The 22,129-nt window shown below is 50.1% G+C and overlaps 3 protein-coding genes across 6 annotated transcripts in view; 1 reads left to right on the forward strand and 2 right to left on the reverse strand.

Moving 5' to 3' along the window:
* The window catches only part of PRDX3 (peroxiredoxin 3), a 497,514-nt gene extending 490,226 nt beyond the window's left edge, over positions 1–7,288 (reverse strand). Inside the window, exon 1 of the mRNA XM_050804003.1 lies at positions 7,285–7,288. The gene's annotated coding sequence lies outside the window, so the exon portion shown is untranslated. The remainder of the gene's footprint in view (positions 1–7,284) is intronic.
* The window catches only part of BAG3 (BAG cochaperone 3), a 27,310-nt gene extending 6,515 nt beyond the window's left edge, over positions 1–20,795 (forward strand). Inside the window, exons 2-4 of one of the 2 annotated variants that reach the window (XM_050803972.1) lie at positions 12,591–12,917; positions 15,308–15,709; positions 19,446–20,795. In XM_050803972.1, coding sequence (XP_050659929.1) covers positions 12,591–12,917; positions 15,308–15,709; positions 19,446–20,264 — 1,548 coding nt within the window. In that variant the 3' untranslated portion in view covers positions 20,265–20,795. The remainder of the gene's footprint in view (positions 1–12,590; positions 12,918–15,307; positions 15,710–19,445) is intronic. The other variant, XM_050803974.1, reaches the window with a different exon arrangement.
* Positions 1–22,129, reverse strand: part of RGS10 (regulator of G protein signaling 10) — a 738,227-nt gene that overhangs the window by 157,323 nt on the left and 558,775 nt on the right. The window contains exon 1 of one of the 3 annotated variants that reach the window (XM_050804013.1): positions 16,030–16,033. The exons of the other annotated variants lie outside the window; for them this stretch is intronic. The gene's annotated coding sequence lies outside the window, so the exon portion shown is untranslated. Of the gene's footprint in view, positions 1–16,029; positions 16,034–22,129 lie in introns of those variants that run through there. 3 annotated transcript variants of the gene reach the window in all.

Consider the following 22,129-nt stretch of genomic DNA (forward strand, 5'->3'; position numbering starts at 1 on the left):
ATTTTTTTTTCCTGTGGCTGGCAGTAAGATCAGACACAGCATACGTGAAGCTTCTTATTCACTGTCAATTCAGAAAAGCCTAGAATCGCAGAGTGCCGGCTCTGTGCGTCAGGAGCCTGTAAACAGCTCAGCCATCCAAGAGCTCCCAGCACAGGGCTATGCCCCAGTGAACTGGGGAGACTTTCTACGGAAAATTCCTTAGCATTCAGTTGGAGAACAAACGTTTCCTGTTTTAAAGTATCTTCCTCAGTGTTTATTAAAGTAGAATTACATATTTTTTTCAGTTATTTAAAAAAATTCTTCCTTGACATTGAATGAATGAATAAATGAATGGACCGTTTAAAAATCCACACAGTGGGAGAATGGGAAGGCGCCTCCATGTGCAGAAGAAAAGCCATCCGCTTCACTGGCCCACCCTTTCAGGGTCAGTTCAGACCCCCAGCATCCCAGCGGGGTTCGCACTCCTTCCTGGGTTGGACGGGGTCTTCCCCGGTTCTGACAGTGCTCCATGCTGGGCGTCCCTGCCGTCTTGGGGCTGTGGTGACTCAGAATTAAGCTGAGTGCTCTCACTCTCGTGTGCCCTGCCTGGCTGGCCCGATGACTCAGCATGGAGTGCTGGCTCCCTGACCCAGAGTACACTTGAACTGAATGTTCCAGGGCTGAGCCTCAGCCCAGTGTGGCTGGGCGAAATGGAAGCCTTTCTCTCCTGCTGCATTTTACCCCGGGAAGGTGAAGCTTTGGAGACGTTAGTGACGCATGGATATTGTCACAGTGTACAGCTGTGACAGGAGTAGCAGAAAGGTTAGCATCTACTTGGCCTTACCATCAGACAAACCTGAGTTCTAGAGATCTTAGGCAAAGCATTACCCTCCCTGAGCCTCAGTCTCCCCTTCTGTAAAGTGGGCATAGCAATGCTTCCATCAGCAGGGTTGGGAGAATCAAGGAAGATGGTGCATGGGAGGTGAACTCCCCAAAACCTGAACTGATGCATGCGTGGAACCCCCGGAAACATTTGCAGCCTGCTCTGTGGAGTGGAAGTGTGTTTGTGGATAGACGTGTGACCTCTCCACACAGCAGACTGACCTGGCTGGCTGTGGGCCTTTCAGCTCTCAGGCCAGGGGTCTTGTTTCTTAGAAGCAAGGCCTCCTCTTACCCCTTTGTACGGAGTGCCGCTGACTCACCCCACTAGTGTCCAGGTGGCCCTCGGAGCCCTCCCTGGGGCTTCCCGTGCCCCTTGTGAGTGGAGGATGTAGAGGAACAGTAACAGATGAAGCTGTGGGGCCTTCCGGAGCCTTGACCCGGCTGCCAACCCCTGCCCCGTGTGTCCATAGATGCATCTCCCCATCCTCTGCCCGAGACAGGCTGGGGCCTTGTTTCCTGCACAGTGCTGTGTAGAGCGCTGGCTTTATTCCGCCCCAGCTCCTCAAGGGGAGGGTCTCCCTCAGCCGTGTCTGTGCAGCCCCAAAGTACCAGGCAGGAGCTAGGAGTGCAGCCTGTGAGGGGAGACATCAGCCCACCTTACTGAGGGGCCGATTACCTGCACAGCTGTTCTGGACCCAGCTCTCAGGGGTGTAAATGTCACCGCAGACGGAAGGAAGGAGGAGTTTTCCAAGTGCCACCACCCTCTTCTGGGGGGTGTGGCTGCTGTGGGCCAAATGCTTGAGAAGCCACTGCAGGTGGGAGCAGAGTCCCCCCTGGGACTCAAGGGTCTCACCGTCCATCAGAGAGGGTCCCCTTGCCTGCATGGCAGCTGATGAACTGAGGATGTTTTTCTTTTGGAAATTGTATTTTGTACAGAATACACGTCTGCTGATATCCTGTACGCTGAGACCTAACAGACACTTGTAGGTCTTGTCTGGAGGATGGACTTGCCAGGTGGCTGACCGTTACATTTAGCATGGAAATGTAGCAGATGAGAGAGGCCCTCTCCTTGGCTCTGTCTAAATTCAGGGTTTGCTTCCTGAGATGGAAATTTCAGGTACTTTCCGTCTATGATTTGTGACTTTGGATTGATTAAAGCAGGTGGCTCTGCTCTTTTTCTTTTCTTTTTTTTTCCCTAAAGAAGAGGTAGGTAGTTTCTCACATGCCCTGAAGCTAACTTTTGTGTGACCTTGGGCTGCATTCCAGTTCCTACCTCTGCCACATGGAACCCGTGAGACAGGCTGCAGGGCTGGGGCTGCCGGGAGCCTGGATGCTGACTTGAGTGCCCCCAGCAGGGGAAATACCAGCAGCTGTGGATGGTGCCTGGCCTGGGGATGACTGACGTGTGCCCTGGTGAGGGGCCATCGAGGATGTTGAGGAGATGCCAGCAGATGTTCTGCTCCCAGGCAGACCCTTCTGTGCCCCAACCTGGCCTGGCTTTTCTCTCTAGGCCTCAGGGAGGTGTGTCAAGGAGCCACAGTCAGTGCACCTGGGTGCCCTGCTCAGCCAGGAGTTTGTCTGCAGAGCAGGCCTCTTCCCCAGACCAGCAGCCCGGCCTGTTGGAGAGGCGGGTAGTTTAGGGCTTGGGTCCCTAGAGTTGTCTTTGGCTGTTTGCTTCCAGGTTGTGAAACTTTAGGTATAGTCTTAAACAGAGAAAGTGACATCCTTGCTAATTAGTCCTCTTAAGACTCTCAGATAAAGGGGCTTCTAATTCTGACCGTCTTACTACCAACTTGGTGAGACGGACTGAAAAATTAGGCTTTGTTGAACTGGGTGTGGTGGCTCACACCTGTAATCCCAGCACTTTGGGAGGCCCAGGCAGGCAGATCACTTGAGCCCAGGAGTTCAGAGCAGCCTGGGCCCCATAGCGAGACCTTGTCTCTAAAATAAATAAATAAATATATTTTTTAAAAAAGAATTAGGCTTTTTAAACAGTAAGCCCAACCAGCTAGTGCTGAAGAAAAGTTGAGTCCATCAATAACTATTTGTGGAATAAAGAAACACAATTGTGGCTGGGCACGGTGGCTCACGCCTGTAATCCCAGCACTTTGGGAGGCTGAGGCAGGAAGATCACTTGAGATCAGGAGTTCGAGACCATCCTGGCCAACATGGTGAAACCCCATCTCTACTAAAAATACAAAATTAGCTGGGCGTGGTGGCCCATGCCTGTAATCTCAGCTACTCAGGAGGCTGAGGCAGGAGAATCGTTTGAACCTGGGAGGCAGAGGTTGTGGTGAACCGAGATCATGCCATTGCACTCTAGTCTGGGCAACAAGAGCGAATCCTCGTCTCAAAAACAAAAATTAGCTGGGCATGGTGGCATATGCCTGTAATCCCAGCTACTGGGGAGGCTGAGGCACGAGAATTGCTTGAACTCGGGAGGCGGAGGCTGCAGTGAGCTGAGATCATGCCATTGCACTCCAGCCTGGGCGGCAGAGCGAGACTCAGTCTCAAAAAAAAAAAAAAAAAAAAAGAAAGAAAGAAAAAGAAACCCAATTGTTTAGGGCACAGAGCAGCTCAGAGTTTACAAAGACTTGTACCTTATTTCACTTAACTCTTGCAAAAATCCCTGGGAAATGTGGGGATCTTTACAGCTGGGGAAACAGTCTTAGTAGCAAGGAGTCCTGTCCATGGTCACACAGCTGGTAAGCGTCAAGGAGGGACTGGAACCCAGGGTGGCAACTTGAAGACCCAGGCTCATGCTGGTTCATTCCTGTTTATTTAAAGAGAAGCAATGTTGGTTTCATCTTCTAAAAAAAATTGTCCCCATTGAAATCACGTAGGAACAGTCATCTGTTTATCCCAGGATAAAATGTATATATATTTTAGTAACAGGCGTATTAGATAAAGCCTCCAGTAGCCTGTGACTTGTGATCATTTATAGGGTATGTGGTTGGCACAGACCTCTTGTCTTACCAGGAGTCTCTGGACAAAGCCTAACTCCTCAGGTGTGCTGTAAGTGGAATGTGGACTTAGTTTATTATTCAGAATTTTCCCTGAGTCTGTTATGTGCCCAAAACAGTGCTGGGGGAGTGGGAGAGACCCTATATTACAATCCAGTGGGGACTGAAGGGATTTTGACTTTGGCTGTAGGGATGTGAATGGCTGTTTATTGTTTATTTCAGTATCAAATGGGCAGTAATACTTAATTCATTCATGCATCCCATCATAGCAAGCAGAGAACTTTGGTAGGGTGCTAAAGCTCGACTCCAGTTGCACTTTGTTTTTTGTTTTGGTCGTTGTTTGTTTTAGTTCAGAGCCTCACTCTCTTGCCCAGGCTGGAGTGCAATGGCGTGATCTGTGGAATAAGCATGATCTCAGCTCACTGCAACCTCTGCCTCGTGGGTTCAAGCGATTCTCCTGCCTCATCCTCCCAAGTACCTGGGATTACAGGCGCCCACCACCCTGTCTGGCTACTTTTTTTTTTTTTTTTTAATTTTAGTAGAGACAGGGTTTCACCATGTCGACCAAACTGGTCTCGAACTCCTGACCTCAAAACTGGTCTGGAACTCCTGACCTCAGGTGATTCGCCCACCTCGGCCTCCCAAAGTCCTGGGATTACAGGCGTGAGCTACCACACCCAGCTCCAGTTACACTTTGGAAGAAAGTGTTTTGTTTGTTTCCTGCCTGACTGAGGCGAGCCAGGCCACTTAATTTTGATCCAGGCCTTACCCATATGGGGAGTTCCAGGATTCCTGTGTTCTTCCATCTTTTTTATTTGTTTTAGAAGTTTTGAAGTGTTCACCTGACCCACGTGAAGGCTCTTCTGGCCTGAAAACCCAGTTAATACAGTCTGTGTCCTACTTAATACTCCAGACCTGCCAAGTCAGAAGTGCTATGAGACAGCCCTAAGAGTTGCCTTTGTTACTGTTTCTCCTAATTCAGACCAGAGTGATGGAAGCTGTGGTTTGTAGATGTGGAACCCACTTTTTAAAGAGCACTGTACTATGGAGCCAAGATTGGGGCTCACAGAAGGTGCCCATTTTCAGGGTTCAGTGGCCACTCAGTGTACAGGGAGTCAGTTGTGGGTGGGTCACGGTGGATTCTCCTCCACGGCTCTTTTGTGAACCTGCGTGTGCCCGGCGTGCGCCTGGCTAGGCAGACACCTCGCAGGTGCCCAGGGGCTGTCGTTCCCACCCCGCTTTTAGGGCACAGGGTTGGGTGTTAGCCACCTCCTTCTTTTGTTTTTTGTTTTTTCGTTTTTGTTTTTTTTTGAGACATAGTCTCACTCTGTTGCCCAGGCTGGAGTGCAGTGGTGCAATCTTGGCTCATTGCAACCTCTCACCCCCAGGTTCAAAAGATTCTCGCGCATCAGCCTCCTGAGCAGCTGGGATTACAGGCATGCGCCACCATGGCCAGCTAATTTTTGTATTTTTACTAGAAATGGGGTTTTTGCCATTTTGGACAGGCTGATCTCAAACTCCTGGACTGGATCTGACCTCAGGTGAGGTCACCTCGGCCTCCCAAAGTCCTGGGATTACAGACATGAACCACCGTAGCTGGGCGGGCCCTCCTCTTCATCTGGGACATGAAACTTTGGGGTGCTCTGAGTTCCTGCAATTCTGACATGATTTGAGTGTAGTTAGGAGTAGTCGTTTTTAGATTTCTGTGACATTAACTTTTCCTTGTTTGGGGGCTTTGTATAGCTGTTGAGAACTTGAAGGGACTTTGGAAATCAGGCCACACAGAGTATCAGAGCTGAAAGGAACTTTCGATCATTGTTTTTCTCAGTGCAGACCTTCAGGCTTCCTCACACACCTATGGAATCAGACCTACTTGGATTGGCTTAGAGTCTGTAATTTTTGCATTTCCTGGGTGCTTCGATACCCCAAGTGCTGGAGAGCCACTGCTTTCTAGAACATTTTTGGGCCTCCCCTTCATTTTGCAGCTGAGAAAACTAAGGTTCACAGAGGGCATGTGAGCCGCTTCCGTAACACATGTATTTAGGGGCAGAGCCAGCATTAGGACCAAGTGCAGCCTCTTCCCAGGTCTCCTGCTGTTCCTCGGCGCCCATGTTGCTTCTAAAAACCAGTAGTGCAGTTTAGACCTGCTCTTAAGCAAACGAGCCCAACAGCTCACCAAGGCTCAGAACCTGACCTCAGGCTTTCTCTAATCATAATATCTTGTATATAATAGGGCACATTTTGGCTCATCTGGGGTCATTTTTTCCTGCTCTCTATCTTGGCCATGTCATGGAGTTGTTTGGTACCCTGAGACTTGCCTCAGATTTTTAATGCAATGCACAAACAAGGGGGCAGAATTAACCAATTCATTTTATAAATTAATATAGTGAGATAAGCAGTGAGAGTCAGGACTGAGCCCCTGGGCTCTTCTTTCCTAATTGGATTTTGTATAATATGTATTCCTGATGTCTTTAGCCAGAGATAAGGATAATGAGCTCTGAGCTGCAGGCGGGCCCTGACGAGGTGGCCGTGAGGATCAGCAGTCATCTGCTTGGTCACTGTGGTTGCGTCCCAGTCCCTGTCCCGTGATCACACAGAGCTGTCCCCCCAACTCTGAGGAGGCAGATTCCGAGCTCCCGCTTGCATCATGAAGGGGCACGTAGTGAGCCTTATGTGAGAGATGCTGGTATAACCAAGAGCCATTATCTGGATGTGCTTGAACTTGAAAACACTTAGTAGATTGAAGAGACATGTTTTAGTGAGATTCTAGGAGAATTGTAAATATTACACATTTTTTTCTTTTGATTCTTCTATTTACAAAATATCTCTCTTTGCTAGATTGTGTTGAAAACACTGTAGAAGAGAGAAAGGTCAATTTAACTCTTCCAGTTCTAGGCGGTGTTTGTTGTTTTTTCGTTTTTTTTTTTTTTTTTTTTTGGCAGAGTTTCGCTCTTAAATAGCCCAGGCTAGAGTGCAGTGGCATGATCTCAGCTCACTGCAACCTCCGCCTCCCGGGTTCAAGCGATTCTCCTGCCTCAGTCTCCTGAGTAACTGGGATTACAGGCACCCGCCACCCCACCCAGCTAATTTTTTTTTTTTGGAGATGGAGGCTCCCTCTGTCGCCCAGGCTGGAGTGCAGTGGCGCGATTTCGGCTCACTGCAAGCTCCGCCTCCTGGGTTCACGCCATTCTCCTGCCTCAGCCTAGACTACAGGCGCCTGCCATCACACCCAGCTAATTTTTTTTTTGTATTTTTAGTAAAGACGGAGTTTCACTGTGTTAGCCAGGATGGTCTCAATCTCCTGACCTTGTGATCCACCCGCCTCGACCTCCCAAAGTGCTGGGATTACAGGCGTGAGCCACCGGGCCTAGCCTAACTTTTATATATATTTTTTTTTTTAGTGAAGACAGGGTTTCACCATGTTGGCCAGGCTGATCTCGAACTCTTGACCTCAGGTGATCCCCCCCGCCTCAGCCTCCCGAAGTGCTGAGATGACAGGTGTGAGCCACCATGCCTGGCCCAGGCAGTGTTTTTTACTTAGTAAAAACGGAAGCATTTGCTGTTGTGACCCTAATGATGGTAGATGGGAGCATCAGAATGTGGCACAGACCTCATTACGGGTGGGAGTTTCATTTTTGGTTGAAATTATTCATTCACGTAAAAGTGTTTAATTGCCTATTTTGTGAAATTCATATGTTTTTTATTTAAAGCAATGGTTGGTTTTTTTTTTTTTTTTTTTTTTTTTTTTTGACAAAACCCCACCAGAGTGGAAGGGAGCCTGGAATGTCTTTTAGATGCAGTGCTCACAAGGAGACACATTTTTTTTATTAAATGGCATAAATGGGTCATTAATTTACCTGGACCCAGGAGTACAGACCTCAGGACTGTTGGAGAAGCAACCAGGCCGCCCTTGCCTGTCCTGACCTTCTCTGCTTTCCAGCTGTGCTGGCAGGCTTGGCCTGTTCAGTGGACCTCATACGCAGTGGAGGTCCCCTTCCCCCCATGTGCCCCTCATCTTTCTGGATGCCCTTTCCCCTCAAGGCCCTCTGCCCTGCTTTGCGCTCACCTCCTCACTCTCCTCCCTGACGTCCCTCCTCACTTCCCAGCATGTCCTGGCTTCTTTCCAGTCCCTCTGTCTTGCTGAGGCATCTCCTGAAATGGTTGGAACACTCAGAAGGGTGAACCTCAGCCCCCACTTCCAGCCTGGCCCCTGGGCCTCCAGCCTGATCTCCCTCAGCTTAGCACTGACCCCCAAGCCTGCCCCTTGCCACTGCTTCCCACCGCTCTTCTGACACCACTGCGCCTGCCTGCAGTGACCACGTTCCTTCCCCGTGGACTAAGCCATGTCTCTGGAAAGGTTGAATATTGGCTTCCAGCAAGCAGTCTCTGCTGTCGGCGTCTTGTGTGCAGACAGAGTTGTTTTTCCTTCCTCCTCTCTCTCCTGTCTTCTTCCCCTTCTCTTTCAATGGAGGTGCCAGATGTGCTCAGCAAGATGCATGAGGTGCTCAGCTCGTGGCTGACTGGCTCAGGGCCTTCTGGATCCGGGGGCTTCCCCCAGGAGGAGCTGCATCTCCTCAAGGGAGTCTTGGGTCTGGAAGACCCTGGAAGGGTCTGGCTACAAGGGGTTGGGATCAGCAGCTCTCCCAGTTAAAACCAGAGAGTGTGGGTGGGATGTGGCGGAGTGGGCAGTGTGGGGGTTTGATGGAGTTTTACATAGCTATACACGCATTTACCACCACCCAGAAAAAGAGAATATTCCCATCACCTCGGAAAGCTCTTTCGAGACCCTTCCCAGCCATTACCATCTCCTCCAGAGGTGACCACCATTCTGGTTTCTAGCACATTGATTCACTTTGTACTTCACTTTTACTTTTTCTTTTTTTTTTTTTCTTTTTGAGACAAAGTCTTGCTCTGTTGCCCAGGCTGGAGTGCAGTGGCATGATCTCAACTCACTGCAACCTCTGCCTCCGGGGTTCAAGCGATTTTCCTGCCTCTGCCTCCTGAATAGCGGGGACTACAGGCGCCCACCACCATGCCCGGCTAATCTTTGTATTTTTAGTAGAGATGGGGTTTCGCCATGTTGCTTAGGCTGGTCTCAAACTCCTGACCTCAGGTGATCTGCCTGCCTTGGCCTCCCAAGGTGCTGGAATTACAGGCTTGAGCCACCGCGCCTGGCCTTATCCTTCACTTTTGATTCCTTTGACACTTTGGAGTCTGAAGAGCATAATTTTATGCCTATTTAGGGAGAAACTCACATTTATTGCCAGTCTTCCGGGCATTCCTCTTGATGTGCCCTTATAAAACCTCACAACATTTCCCAGGCAGGTGTTGGCTAGCTCCGTTTTCTAGAAAAGGAAGTGAAGGCTTACAGAGGTAAGAGAATTACCCAAGCTCATAGAACTGTTAGAAATAGAGGTACGAATCACACTTAGACCCCACCTAGGGCAGCGTCTACCCTGGAAGAGCCCATGCCTTTCCCCAGCCCTCAGGGCCTCCGTGCTTTCCAAGTCATTCTGCTGCTTATTTGTTTCCTGCCTCCTTAGCCCATCTTCTAAGCGCCTGTTGGCAGGGAGTGTGCCGTGCTGGTTTGATAACCCCATAGGACTACTCAGCAGGTGGCAGGATGTTTGCCCAGGAGCAGGAGGCGGATGAGGGTTTGCTCACTGCTGGGCCCTGCTGTGTAGAGTGTGCAGATGGTTGAGGCTTTTGTGCATGGCTGGGAAGAAACAATGAGCCCCTGGGCAGCCAGCAGAAATGACAGTGCAGGACCAATGCAGGCCCCGATTTCGGCTGGAAGGAGGAGGACCTCAGTGAGTGGACACAATGCCCACAGGCATGTTATGACTCAACGCTGAGTAGCAGAGGGTTTCTTCAGCGCCTCTTGCTGGCTCCCTGTCAGGGCCGTCTCGCGGCAGGAATTCAGCTCTGAATGTGAGGCCTGGACCTGCTCCTGCTCTTGGGTGACCTGAGAGTTAAGCAGGCTAATGTAATGCCGCCGCCCTGAGCACGTGGCTGTTCTAATCTGAGAATGCCTGTCTGCCCATGTCCCCAAGGACACAGTGACACCCATGCCTTTCCTGTGTGCTGGAGGCCCTCCAAGGGCAGGGTCTCAGTAGGAGGGAGGCAGTTGATGGGCCTGAAAGGGCTAAACCAGGGTCAGCCACCTGGTGCCCACGCCTGCACACAAATAGAAACATCACAGAATTAATGGTCTGTTCACTCAAAGTGCAGAGCAGCCCTCAGTATCTGTCCTTAACTTTTGATTGATTTTGTAGCAGTGGAGATTGTCCCCTAAAAGCTCATAGATTCTTAGCCTTTGGCATTTGTTTGTTGTGCAGAGAGCTGACGCTGTCAGGAAAGATCACTCCCCTTCTTAAGAGTTGCCCTACACAGATATATGCAAGTGACACATGTCAGTAGCTCCCCTCCTGGGAAAGGACCCTCAGCGCTCGGGGACTGTTAGGACTTCTGTTGCGCAGCCCCAGCTTGCTGAGAGATGGCACTGCCCAGTGAGTGACTGGCCAGCCTTGTTGTCTGAAATAAGATCTTTCCTGCGGTACATCTGGAACTTGGCCTTCTCAAGGGTCTGAAAATAGCCAGGCCACTGAAGGGAGAACTTCAAGAGAGGGCATAAGAGAAGGACTCCAACTGCTCCTTGCCCAAGCAGGCTCTGTTGTGTTGAAGAAAAAGTTCTTCAGTGATACTTGTTAAAGCACAGTCATGAAGATTTATTCAGGGCCATCAAGATAGGCACAGGGACCACGGCAGTGGGGTCTTGCAATTGGGGGGAGAGACTGGGTGCAACTTCACGTACAGCACAGGCGCGTGGGAACTGATAGTCAGGGAGCAGTGTGGGGGTCAGTGGATGGAACATTAGAAGAGGAAGCATCAGGGCTAAGGGCGTTTCTGGCTACGCTGACCAAACAGGATTCTTGCTGAAGACAGGCCAGGGTGATTAGACAGCACCTGGGGATGATGGAGGCTGAGGAAGCTGATCAGATAGTGAGGCTGGGGAGGGGCCTTCTGGCTAAACTGTCTTAACAGTGTCTTTTGCTAAAACTTGACTTTACAAGGAAGTGCACAGATGGGCCTAGGAGAAGCTTCAGAAGCCTAAGGTTTGGCCAAGCAGAGAATCTTTGTCAGTTGGCATCATTAGGCGGCATAGTTAACCCTGGGTGCTCCTCTCCCCCTGCGCTGCCTCTGCGTCCCTGTCCTTCCCCGTCCTGCAGATTGTTCTTTTTTTTTTTTTTTTTGAGACGGAGTCTCGCTCTGTCGCCCAGGCTGGAGTGCAGTGGCGCTATCTCGGCTCACTGCAAGCTCCGCCTCCCGGGTTTACGCCATTCTCCTGCCTCATCCTCCCGAGTAGCTGGGACTACAGGCGCCTGCCACCTCGCCCGGCTAATTTTTTTGTATTTTTAGTAGAGACGGGGTTTTTTTTTTTTTTATTTATTTATTTATTTATTTTTTTTTTTTTTGAGACGGAGTCTCGCTCTGTCACCCAGGCTGGAGTGCAGTGGCCGGATCTCAGCTCACTGCAAGCTCCGCCTCCCGGGTTCACGCCATTCTCCTGCCTCAGCCTCCCGAGTAGCTGGGACTACAGGCGCCTGCCACCTCGCCCGGCTAAGTTTTTGTATTTTTAGTAGAGACGGGGTTTCACTGTGTTAGCTAGGATGGTCTCGATCTCCTGACCTCGTGATCCGCCCGTCTCGGCCTCCCAAAGTGCTGGGATTACAGGCTTGAGCCACCGCGCCCGGCCGAGACGGGGTTTCATTGTGTTAGCCAGGATGGTCTCGATCTCCTGACCTCGTGATCCGCCCGTCTCGGCCTCCCAAAGTGCTGGGATTACAGGCTTGAGCCACCGCGCCCGGCCGAGACGGGGTTTCATTGTGTTAGCCAGGATGGTCTCGATCTCCTGACCTCGTGATCCGCCCGTCTCGGCCTCCCAAAGTGCTGGGATTACAGGCTTGAGCCCACCGCGCCCGGCCGAGACGGGGTTTCATTGTGTTAGCCAGGATGGTCTCGATCTCCTGACCTCGTGATCCGCCCGTCTCGGCCTCCCAAAGTGCTGGGATTACAGGCTTGAGCCACCGCGCCCGGCCGAGACGGGGTTTCATTGTGTTAGCCAGGATGGTCTCGATCTCCTGACCTCGTGATCCGCCCGTCTCGGCCTCCCAAAGTGCTGGGATTACAGGCTTGAGCCACCGCGCCCGGCCCCTGCAGATTGTTCTAACAGTACTCCTGAGGAGGCAGCCCTCACTCCCCAGCCCACTTCTCTGTAAAGATTCCCAAACTGTGTCCTGTGTTTGGGCCCAGCACAAGCTCTGTGTTGCTGGGAAACGCGAGGGCCTTTTTAGAAACAGAGATGCTTGCTGTAATGTAGAGGTTGGAGCTGACCCCTGCTCCTGGAGCTTACCTTCTGATCAGGTCTCTGAAAATGCGGGCGTGGGCGGCTCTCCTACACCCACTGCTGCCCTCGTTCACCCAGAAAAGAAACCTGTCTTACCAGTTTGGGGAATTGGAACCTTTCCTGTGCTTAACAGATACTTTTGGCTTTCTCCTGATGTCCCTAGTTCGTAAACTGTTGGCCAGACAGCAGGCTCTATAGGGGTAGAGGTTTGGAGGGTGCAGGGGCTGGGAGCTGGCTGACGCTGTGAGGCCCAAGTCACTCAGGAAGATCACAGTGCCAAGTGCCACACTGTTTTCTCCGCCAGGAGGGTTCACTTCCCGGTTTCTAACGAGCCTGTGTTTCTCCACTTTTTATTTCAGGAGACTCCATCCTCTGCCAATGGCCCTTCCCGGGAGGGCTCTAGACTGCCACCTGCTAGGGAAGGCCACCCTGTGTATCCCCAGCTCCGACCAGGCTACATTCCCATTCCCGTGCTCCATGAAGGCGCTGAGAACCGGCAGGCGCACCCTTTCCATGCCTATCCCCAGCCTGGGATGCAGCGATTCCGAACTGAGGCGGCACCAGCGGCTCCTCAGAGGTCCCAGTCACCTCTGCGGGGTATGCCAGAAACCACTCAGCCAGATAAACAGTGTGGACAGGTGGCAGCAGTGGCGGCAGCCCAGCCCCCAGCCTCTCACGGACCTGAGGTAAGGAGAGGCCAGGCTCACGGGCCTGCTGGGGAGTGAGCCGCTGTGCTTCCCAGGCCGGGCCCAGTCCCCGAGGACACTGCCCTGGGCCAGGCACCTGTTCACATGCAGGGCATCTAGGCCTGGCCTGCAGCATCAGAGGTCACCCAGCAAAGACAGGGTGATAGCCCCATGTCATCCCCCAGCATCTCATAGGGCTGTTCTTCAGTGGGGCAGGGCAGGAATCACATGGCTTCTTTTTGTAGTTAAGGAACAGCTCGGAAGGGCACACTACAGCCTGCCTGCTCCACATGCACGCAGGTGGAGGGAGCAGAGCTGGGACCGGAAGCCTGACCTGCCTTCTGGCTCCTAATTTCCGTGCTCCTCATTCACACTGGGCTTTCTATTCAGAAACACAGAGATAGCTGTGTACTGTTTTGTTCAGTTCAATGCTTATGGATCAATCTTAACCACTGGTGGAGCTATATTGATAGGAAAATGAGACCCCATGCCTGTCCTCACTGTGCACCACAGTTTAAAAAGAAATAAGGAGTCAGCAAGGCAACTGCTTTAAGACGGCATTTTAATCCTGAAGCCAAACATCTCAGGGATATGTCAATGGATTCTGTGCATTAATAGCTAAAAAATATTTAACCTGGTTCTTAGCTGAGATTTGAGGCATTCCTAGTAGGATTCCTGAGCAGTAAGCCCTCTCATTTTCCTGTCTGTAGATCATCCCCTTGTGTGTGTCGGCGTTGTTCCTGGGCACAAACTCCCATGTCCTATCTGCACCCAGAGTCACACTTGCCTCTCAGCTCCCTCTGAATCTGTTCAGCTTCACACCTGCTTGAGAGTGAAAAGTTACAGTTAATGTGGAATAGCAGAGGCTTTTTTCTTTTCTTAAAGAGCTAGTACCTGGCTGAGGCAGGTGGATTACTTGAGACCAGGAATTTGAGACTAGCCTGGCCAACATGGTGAAACCTCGTCTCTACAAAATATGCAAAAATTAGCCAGGTGGGGTAGCACATTCCTGTAATCCCAGCTACTCAGGAGGTTGAGGCAGAGAATTGTTTGAACCCAGGAGGCAGAGGTTGCAGTGAGCTGAGATCGCACCACTGCACTCCAGCCTAGGTGATAGAGTGAGACTGTCTCAGAAAAACAAAAACAACAACAACAAAAAAGAAGTAATACCTATATTTATAATGGTTTTGCTGCAAGAAATCAAAGTGACATGTAAATCTGAGACATCTTCACAAATTTAAGCTAACAAGGCACTTAGAAGGGGAAATGCTCTCAATTTCAAGGTGAATAGAAGGTGGCCCAGCAGGGAAAGGGACTTGAGCTGCCTTGGGCCACACGGGATGCTTGCAGCTAGCTCCCAGTTGCTCAGCCGAGTTCTCTGTAGATTGGCAAAGAAAGGGTAATGAGGACAACACATCCCCTGTATGAGTGCTTCCTGTGTGCTGGCCTGGGGCTGAGGCACATGCCCAGGTGACTGACGTCATCTTCAGAGCAGCCCGGTGAGGGAGGGGGTGCTCTTCCTATATTTTGTTTTTTTGTTTGTTTGTTTTTGTTTTGAGACGGAGTCTCGCTCTGTTGCCCAGGCTGGAGTGCAGTGGCACGATCTCGACTCACTGCAAATTCCATCTCCCAGGTTCAGCCATTCTCCTCCCAAGTAGCTGGGACGACAGACGTGCACTACCACCCCCGGCTAATTTTTTGTATTTTTAGTAGAGATGAGATTTCACTGTGTTAGGCAGGATGGTCTTTATCTCCTGACCTTGTGATCCACCCACCTCGGCCTCCCAAAGTGCTGGGATTACAGGCGTGAGCCACTGCGCCCAGCCCACTCTTCCTATATTTTGAATGAAGCTTAGAAAATGATTGAATTACTAGGAATTTGAACCTAGGCCCCTTGACTCCAAAGCCTTCAGTCTTTGTTTTGTGTGTGTGTTTTTTTTTTTTTGAAATGGAGTCTCTCTGTCGCCCAGACTGGAGTGCAGTGGTGCGATCTCAGCTCACTGCAACCTCTGCCTCCTGGGTTCAAGCAATTCTCCTGCCTCAGCCTCCTGAGTAGCTGGGACTACAGGTGCCCACCACCACGCCCGGCTAATTTTTGTATTTTTAGTAGAGATGGGGTTTCACCATGTTGACCAGGCTGGTCTTGAACTCCTGATCTCGGTTGTCTGCTCACCTAGGCCTCCCAAAGTGCTGGGATTACAGGCGCGAGCCATCGCGCCCAGCCCCAAAGCTCCCAGTCTTAACCCCACACTTTGAAAATTGAAAATTACAGATAGGAGGTCTTACGATATGGATTGCCCTGAGGAGGTGCACAGCAGAAGGCATGGTCAGGATGCCACGGCAGGGGGTTCATTCGTGGGGTCATGCCCTCTACCCTGTGTCTCTTGCAGCGGTCCCAGTCTCCAGCTGCCTCCGACTGCTCATCCTCATCCTCTTCGGCTAGCCTGCCTTCCTCCGGCAGGAGCAGCCTGGGCAGTCACCAGCTCCCACGGGGGTACATCTCCATTCCGGTGATACACGAGCAGAACGTTACCCGGCCAGCAGCCCAGCCCTCCTTCCACCAAGCCCAGAAGACGCACTACCCAGCGCAGCAGGGGGAGTACCAGACCCACCAGCCTGTATACCACAAGATCCAAGGGGATGACTGGGAGCCCCGGCCCCTGCGGGCAGCTTCCCCATTCAGGTCACCTGTCCAGAGTGCATCGAGCCGGGAGGGCTCACCAGCCAGGAGCAGCACGCCACTCCACTCCCCCTCGCCCATCCGTGTGCACACCGTGGTCGACAGGCCTCAGGTACGGGAAGTTAGTCGTCAGCAGACTGGTTATGGTGGTATGTCTCCAGGGCTGCAGGAGCTCTGTGGGGTGCCCTGGGTTCCCCCTTTATCCCTGCCTATTTAACATGGGTGTACCTGGAGGGAAGTGAGATTTGAGAAACTGCTAGGTATTAACAGAAATTCAGGACAATTGCTCAGGCCCTCCGCACTCTGCAGCTTATGCTGGGCTGATCATTGTGCATTGCGGCTGACTTAGGGCAGAAGAAACAGCTTGGAAGAACTTACATAGCTGGGACCAGGTTCCTTAGTGCCCACCACACCCTTTCAGGGCTCTTCACACCCCCATCCACACTGCAGCCACAGCCTCATCTTGGGCGTAGGCAGCGCGTCACCTTCCGCTCAGTTACCCACTCCGCTCTGCAGGCCCATTCTGCTCATTCCCACCCCTGTGCCTTTGCCCATGCTGAACCCGCTCCCTGAAATGCCTGCACAGTACAGGTTCTCTCCATCCTCCGAGGGATGAGCCAGTTTTGTCTCCTCCATGAAGCCTACTCATCCTTCTCATCTCATGACTCCTCATATGAGTCCCTTAATGAGAGACTCCCAACTTGTATGAGTTCAACATGTGATTATTCTGGGTATTTCAGAAGTGTTCATTTTATCTCTTTAGCTTAGGGCTGAGCCTGACCACAGGGCCCATGTCTTAACGCCACTCCTCCCTGTGTAATCAGGTACCATGTGGTCTGGCTGAGGCATCCGCCAGCTATGGCGGATTGGAAGCCGTGCTGGCCTGGGGAACGTTGTAGGCAGGGGTCTGGTTATCTTCCAGTGGAGACACGAGGTGCAGGTTCCTGGAAGAGGATGTCATTTAGTGTGAGCAGCTTGCAGCCTAGCAGCAGAACAGTCAGCAGCCCTGGGCCCCCTGTGGCTGCAACTCCAGCAGCTGAGTGCTACAGTTTTTAAAGAGGAAAACTCCTTGTGAACAAACATGGGTTATTCTTTTATTACAAATGGTCACACTGGCCAGGGCGCTGGAATAGAGCACCCTCCTCTTAAAAATTTTTTTTATTTGGAAATAATTTCAACCTGATAGAAGAGTTGTGTGAATCATACAGAGTCCCACATACACTTCATCCAGTTCACTGTTTGTCAACATGTCTGCATTCGTCTTGTCATTTCTTCTCTCTCTCGTATTAGTGATGTGTTTTAACTGTTTGAAAATTATTTGTAGATGTAATGTCCCTTTTCCCCTGAATAGCAAATATTTTCCTAAGAGGAAGACATTCTCATTCATAACCGTGACAGACTTACAAGATTCAGGAAATTTAACATTCTTACAACATTATTATCCAGTGCACAGCCCATTTTCTAATCTTTTTTATAGCAGTTTGTCCCCACTTCCAGGATGTCTTCCAGGATTGAAACAAGGATCATGAGCACTGCATTTAGACGCAACTTCTCTTTAGTCTTCCCTCAGTCTGGGACAGTTCCTCGGCCTTTCTTGACTTTCACGGCCTTGATGTTTTTGAAGAGCACAGGCCGTGGAACACCCTCTCTAAAGTGTTTCTAAAGTCACTTCTTACACAGCCGTCTTGTTGTCAGAACCTGGGAGGGGTGCGTGGTTGGGTTGTGAGTGGTAAGGGCCAAAGCTGAGGATGTCTGGATTGGCGAAAGAGATTTGTTGGAAAAGGAGGTTGCTGGGGTGTAGAGAGCTACGTCTCACACCAGATCCATACTCGGATTCAGCAATCCTAGGAGGGGCCCATTTGTAGAGAGAGGGATATTTTATCCAAATCATTCCCATGTATTTCTCATAATCAGTGAAACACTATCTCATCCTGTTTTTACCCCCATTAACCATGTTTGTGGTAACCTCCCTTTTAGAGCTGATGCAAAGTTCCCTTTCGGGAGGCTTTCCAGGATTTCACCTCACTGAACATTATAGTGGAATTGAGTGTTGTAAACTGGGAATAGTTTAGAAATAATATAGTCTAGTTATTTCCCAGTTGATGAAATTAGGGTGAGATTTTAAAAAAGGTTTTAGATATTCACTTACATGAATAAGAGCCAAGATAAGGCCAAGCGCAGTGGCTCACACCTGTAATCCTAGCACTTTGGGAGGCCGAGGTGGGTGCATCACTTAAGGTCAGGAGTTCAAGACCAGCCTGGCCAACATGATGAAACCCCATCTCTACTAAAAATAAAAAAAAAAAAGCCGGGCATGGTGGCGGGCGCCTGTAATCCCAGCTACTTGGGAGGCTGGGGTGGGAGGATTGCTTGAACCCAGGAGGCAGAGGTTGCAGTGAACTGAGATCACACCACTGCACACTCCAGCCTGGGTGACAGAGCGAGGCTCTACCTCAAAAAAAAAAACCAAAAAGAGTCAATGTATTTTTGTTTTGAGCATAGCTCATTTAAAAATATATGGTTTACTAGGCATGGTGGCTCACACCTATAATCCTAGCACTTTAGGAGGCTAAGGTGGGCAGATTGCTTGAGCTCAGAAATTCAAGACCAGCCTAGGCAGCATGGCGAAACCCTGTCTCTACAAAAAATATACAAAAGTTAGCCAGGCATGATGGTATGTGCCTGTAGTTCCAACTAATCATGAAGCTAAGGTGAGAGGATCACCTGAGGTCAAAAGGTTGAGGCTGCAGTGAGCTGTGATAACCCCACTGCACTCCAGCCTGGGCAACAGAGTGAGACCCCGTCCCCCCAAAAACTCTGTATGTCTGTATGACTGTAGTTTACAGTCACAGGAAAATCTGTGCAGCCAGAGGCTAGCACAGAGGTGCTGTGTCATTGCTGAATGTTAGGCTACAGCACAGCTATCCGGAAGCAAAATTGTTCTAGAGTTAACTATTTAGAGCATCTTGGCTAATTCTAAAAAAATACATTGGTCTGGGCAGAAACTACTAGGCTGTCATGGTTTTAAAAAAAGAAGATCATATCTTTCCTAAAACAGGAGACGAGAAGATCACACCGTGAGCAGACTGTCTGCACAGCGTAAGGAAGGAGGACCAGAGGCAGCGACTCCAAGGCTGCATCACCTGAGAGCTGGAGTCACTCAGGAGTCTGCTCTGAGTCAGCCTAGTTCAGCAGTCAGCATGAGTTTTTGCTATGTCCTTCCCTTCCCTCCCTCCCTCCCTCCCTTCTTTCCTTCTTTCCTCCCTCCTTCCCTCCCTCTTTCCCTCCCTCCCTCCTTCCCTCCTTCCTTCCTCCCTCCCTCCCTCCCTCCCTCCTTCCCTCCTTCCTTCCTCCCTTCCTCCCTCCCTCCCTCCCTCTTTTGAGACAGGATCTCGCTCTGTCACTCAGGCTGGAGTGCAATGACATAATCATGGCTCACTACAGCCTTGGATTCCTGGGCTCAAGCAGTTCTTCCGCCTCAGCCTTCTGAGTAGCTGGGACTACAGGTGCAAGCTCCCACACCTGGCTAATTTTTAAAGATTTTGTGTAGGGTTAGGTTTCTTTTCATTGTCGTAAGAATACCATCTACAGAGAAATTCAGTGAGAGGTAACAGACAAATAGCCCGGGGTGATCAATGGAAGCCTGACTAATGGTTTAGTTACATACATGATTAATACCATGTTTTTATTTTGTAACAGCCATTGATTGACTTTGAAAATCTTTTATACTATTAAACTTTTTTTAAAAGCCATTTTTCAGTCTTCTTTCTAATCTGTACTAGCTACAATTTCTGTGACTTTCAGTCAGTTATTAAAAATATCTTTTTGTGTCCTTTTTTCTTTTTCAGCAGCCCATGACCCATCGAGAATCTGCACCTGTTCCCCAGCCTGAAAACAAACCAGAAAGTAAGCCAGGCCCAGTTGGACCAGAACTCCCTCCTGGACACGTCCCAATTCAAGTGATCCGCAAAGAGGCGGATTCTAAACCTGTTTCCCAGAAGCCCCCACCTCCCTCTGAGAAGGTAGAGGTAAAAGTTCCCCCTGCTTCAGTTCCTTGTCCTTCTCCCAGTCCTGGCCCTTCTGCTGTCCCCTCTTCCCCCAAGAATGTGGCTGCAGAAGAGAGGGCAGCCCCCAGCACTGCCCCTGTAGAAGCTACACCTCCAAAACCAGGAGAAGCCGAGGCTCCCCCAAAACATCCAGGAGTGCTGAAAGTGGAAGCCATCCTGGAGAAGGTGCAGGGGCTGGAGCAGGCTGTAGACAACTTTGAAGGCAAGAAGACTGACAAAAAGTACCTGATGATCGAAGAGTATTTGACCAAAGAGCTGCTGGCCCTGGATTCAGTGGACCCCGAGGGACGAGCCGATGTGCGTCAGGCCAGGAGAGACGGTGTCCGGAAGGTTCAGACCATCTTGGAAAAACTTGAACAGAAAGCCATTGATGTCCCAGGTCAAGTCCAGGTCTATGAACTCCAGCCCAGCAACCTTGAGGCCGATCAGCCACTGCAGGCAATCATGGAGATGGGTGCCGTGGCAGCAGACAAGGGCAAGAAAAATGCTGGAAATGGGGAAGATCCCCACACAGAAACCCAGCAGCCAGAAGCCACAGCAGCAGCAACTTCAAACCCCAGCAGCACGACAGACACCCCTGGTAACCCAACAGCACCGTAGCTTCTGCCCCGTAAAAATCAGACTCAGAACCGATGTGTGCTTTAGGGAATTTTAAGTTGCATGCATTTCAGAGACTTTAAGTCAGTTGGTTTTTATTATTAGCTGCTTGGTATGCAGTAACTTGGGTGGAGGCAAAACACTAATAAAAGGGCTAAAAAGGAAAATGAAGCTTTTCTTCTATATTCTTACTCTGTACAAATAAAGAAGTTGCTTGTTGTTTCAGAAGTTTAACCCCGTTGCTTGTTATTCTGGAGCCCTGTCTACTTGGGCACCCTCCACCTGTTAGCTGTGGTTGTGCGCTATCTTCTGTAGCTCTGGACTGAAGGGGTAGATGGGGAGTCAATTACCCATCACATAAATATGAAACACATTTATCAGAAATGTTGCCATTTTAATGAGATGATTTTCTTCATCTCATATTTAAAATACCTAACTTTAAAGAGAGTAAAATGTGCCAGAGGCCATAGGAATATCTGTATGTTGGATGATTTTAATGCTACATTTAAAAAAAGAAAATAAAGTAATATAACTGAAAATGGGTTTTGTGGTTTCTAAACCTTTGAAAGCAGTAGCAACATGGAGATTGTCTGTCCCTGGTTTCAGTCAGAATAAATGACAGGTGCATTTAACAAGCCTGCTTTGGGTTTTGTGATGTCTCCAATAGCCTGGCTCATGAGAAAATTGTCTTGGTCACCTCTCAGTCTCAGATTGCAACAGGAACCTGGGAAGACTCAGGGCTGTGAACTCAGGTAATGGGAATATGCCTATTGCATCCCTTCAGACCGACGCAGCCAACAGCCAAGGTGCCACTTAAGTAGCATGTCTGCCCACCTGGCCTCAGGCCTCACCAAGAGGCTGAGACTATCCAAAAATGCCCAGAGGGCCTGGCGCAATGGCTCACACCTGTTATCCCAGCAATTTGGGAGGCGATGGCAGGAGGATTCCTTGAGGCCAGGAGTTTGAGACCAGCCTGGGCAACATAGCAAGACCCTGTCTCTACAGAAAACAAATTAGCTAGGTGTGGTGGCATGCGTCTTGAGTCTCAAGCTACCAGGGAGGCTGAGATGTGAAGATAGCTTAAGTCTAAGAGATCAAGGCTGCCGTGAGCTGTGATCCCACCACTGCACTCCAGCCTGGGCAACAGAGTGAGACCCTGTCTCCAAAAATTAAAAATGGAAGCGCACAGGGAAGCCAGCTCCCACTATTGCCCAAGGCTGGCCAAAGTGTTCCTTGGAGTCCAGGTCACTGGGGGTTGGAAATGTGCTCTGAGAATCTTGGGGTCATCTTTATTAACACTGTGTGAGTCACCAAACCAAACTGAGACCAGATTTATCTTCCTGGATTGGGTTCCTAGAAGCCTCTGGAGTTAGGGACCAGATATACTCAGGCCTGGGTAGAAGGAGATTCTTGCTGTGCCAGTGGTTTTTTCTTTTTTTTTTTAAAGCTTGGGAGGGACCACAGCCCCACAGCGTGGAGATCTGCTGGATTTTTTTACTTTTTTATTTTATTTATTTATTTAACCGCTTGCCAAATAAAGTGAAAAGAGAAAGGCCTGAGACCTTGGAACTCTCAGTGAGGTGCTGACTTAAGAGCCCCCGAGCTGAACTTCTCATGACTGTATGGAGTTTAATACTGGCGCCTGACGATGCTGCACAAAAATACACACTGGTGTGCTTGCCACTGTTAGCCTGCTGAGGAAGGCTGAAGTCATTCCCATGGGAATCTGCCAACATCATTCCTGGGTGAACTCATTTGGGGAGTACAAGCCGACATGCCACTGATTCTAGAAACTCGGAACATGTAAATAGGAAAAAAACAAAAGCCTACTGGACTATTTTAAAAATGAACCAGGCTGGGTGCGGTGG

This window comes from Macaca thibetana, chromosome 9 (assembly GCF_024542745.1).
Source record: "Macaca thibetana thibetana isolate TM-01 chromosome 9, ASM2454274v1, whole genome shotgun sequence".
Lineage (NCBI taxonomy): Eukaryota > Metazoa > Chordata > Mammalia > Primates > Cercopithecidae > Macaca > Macaca thibetana.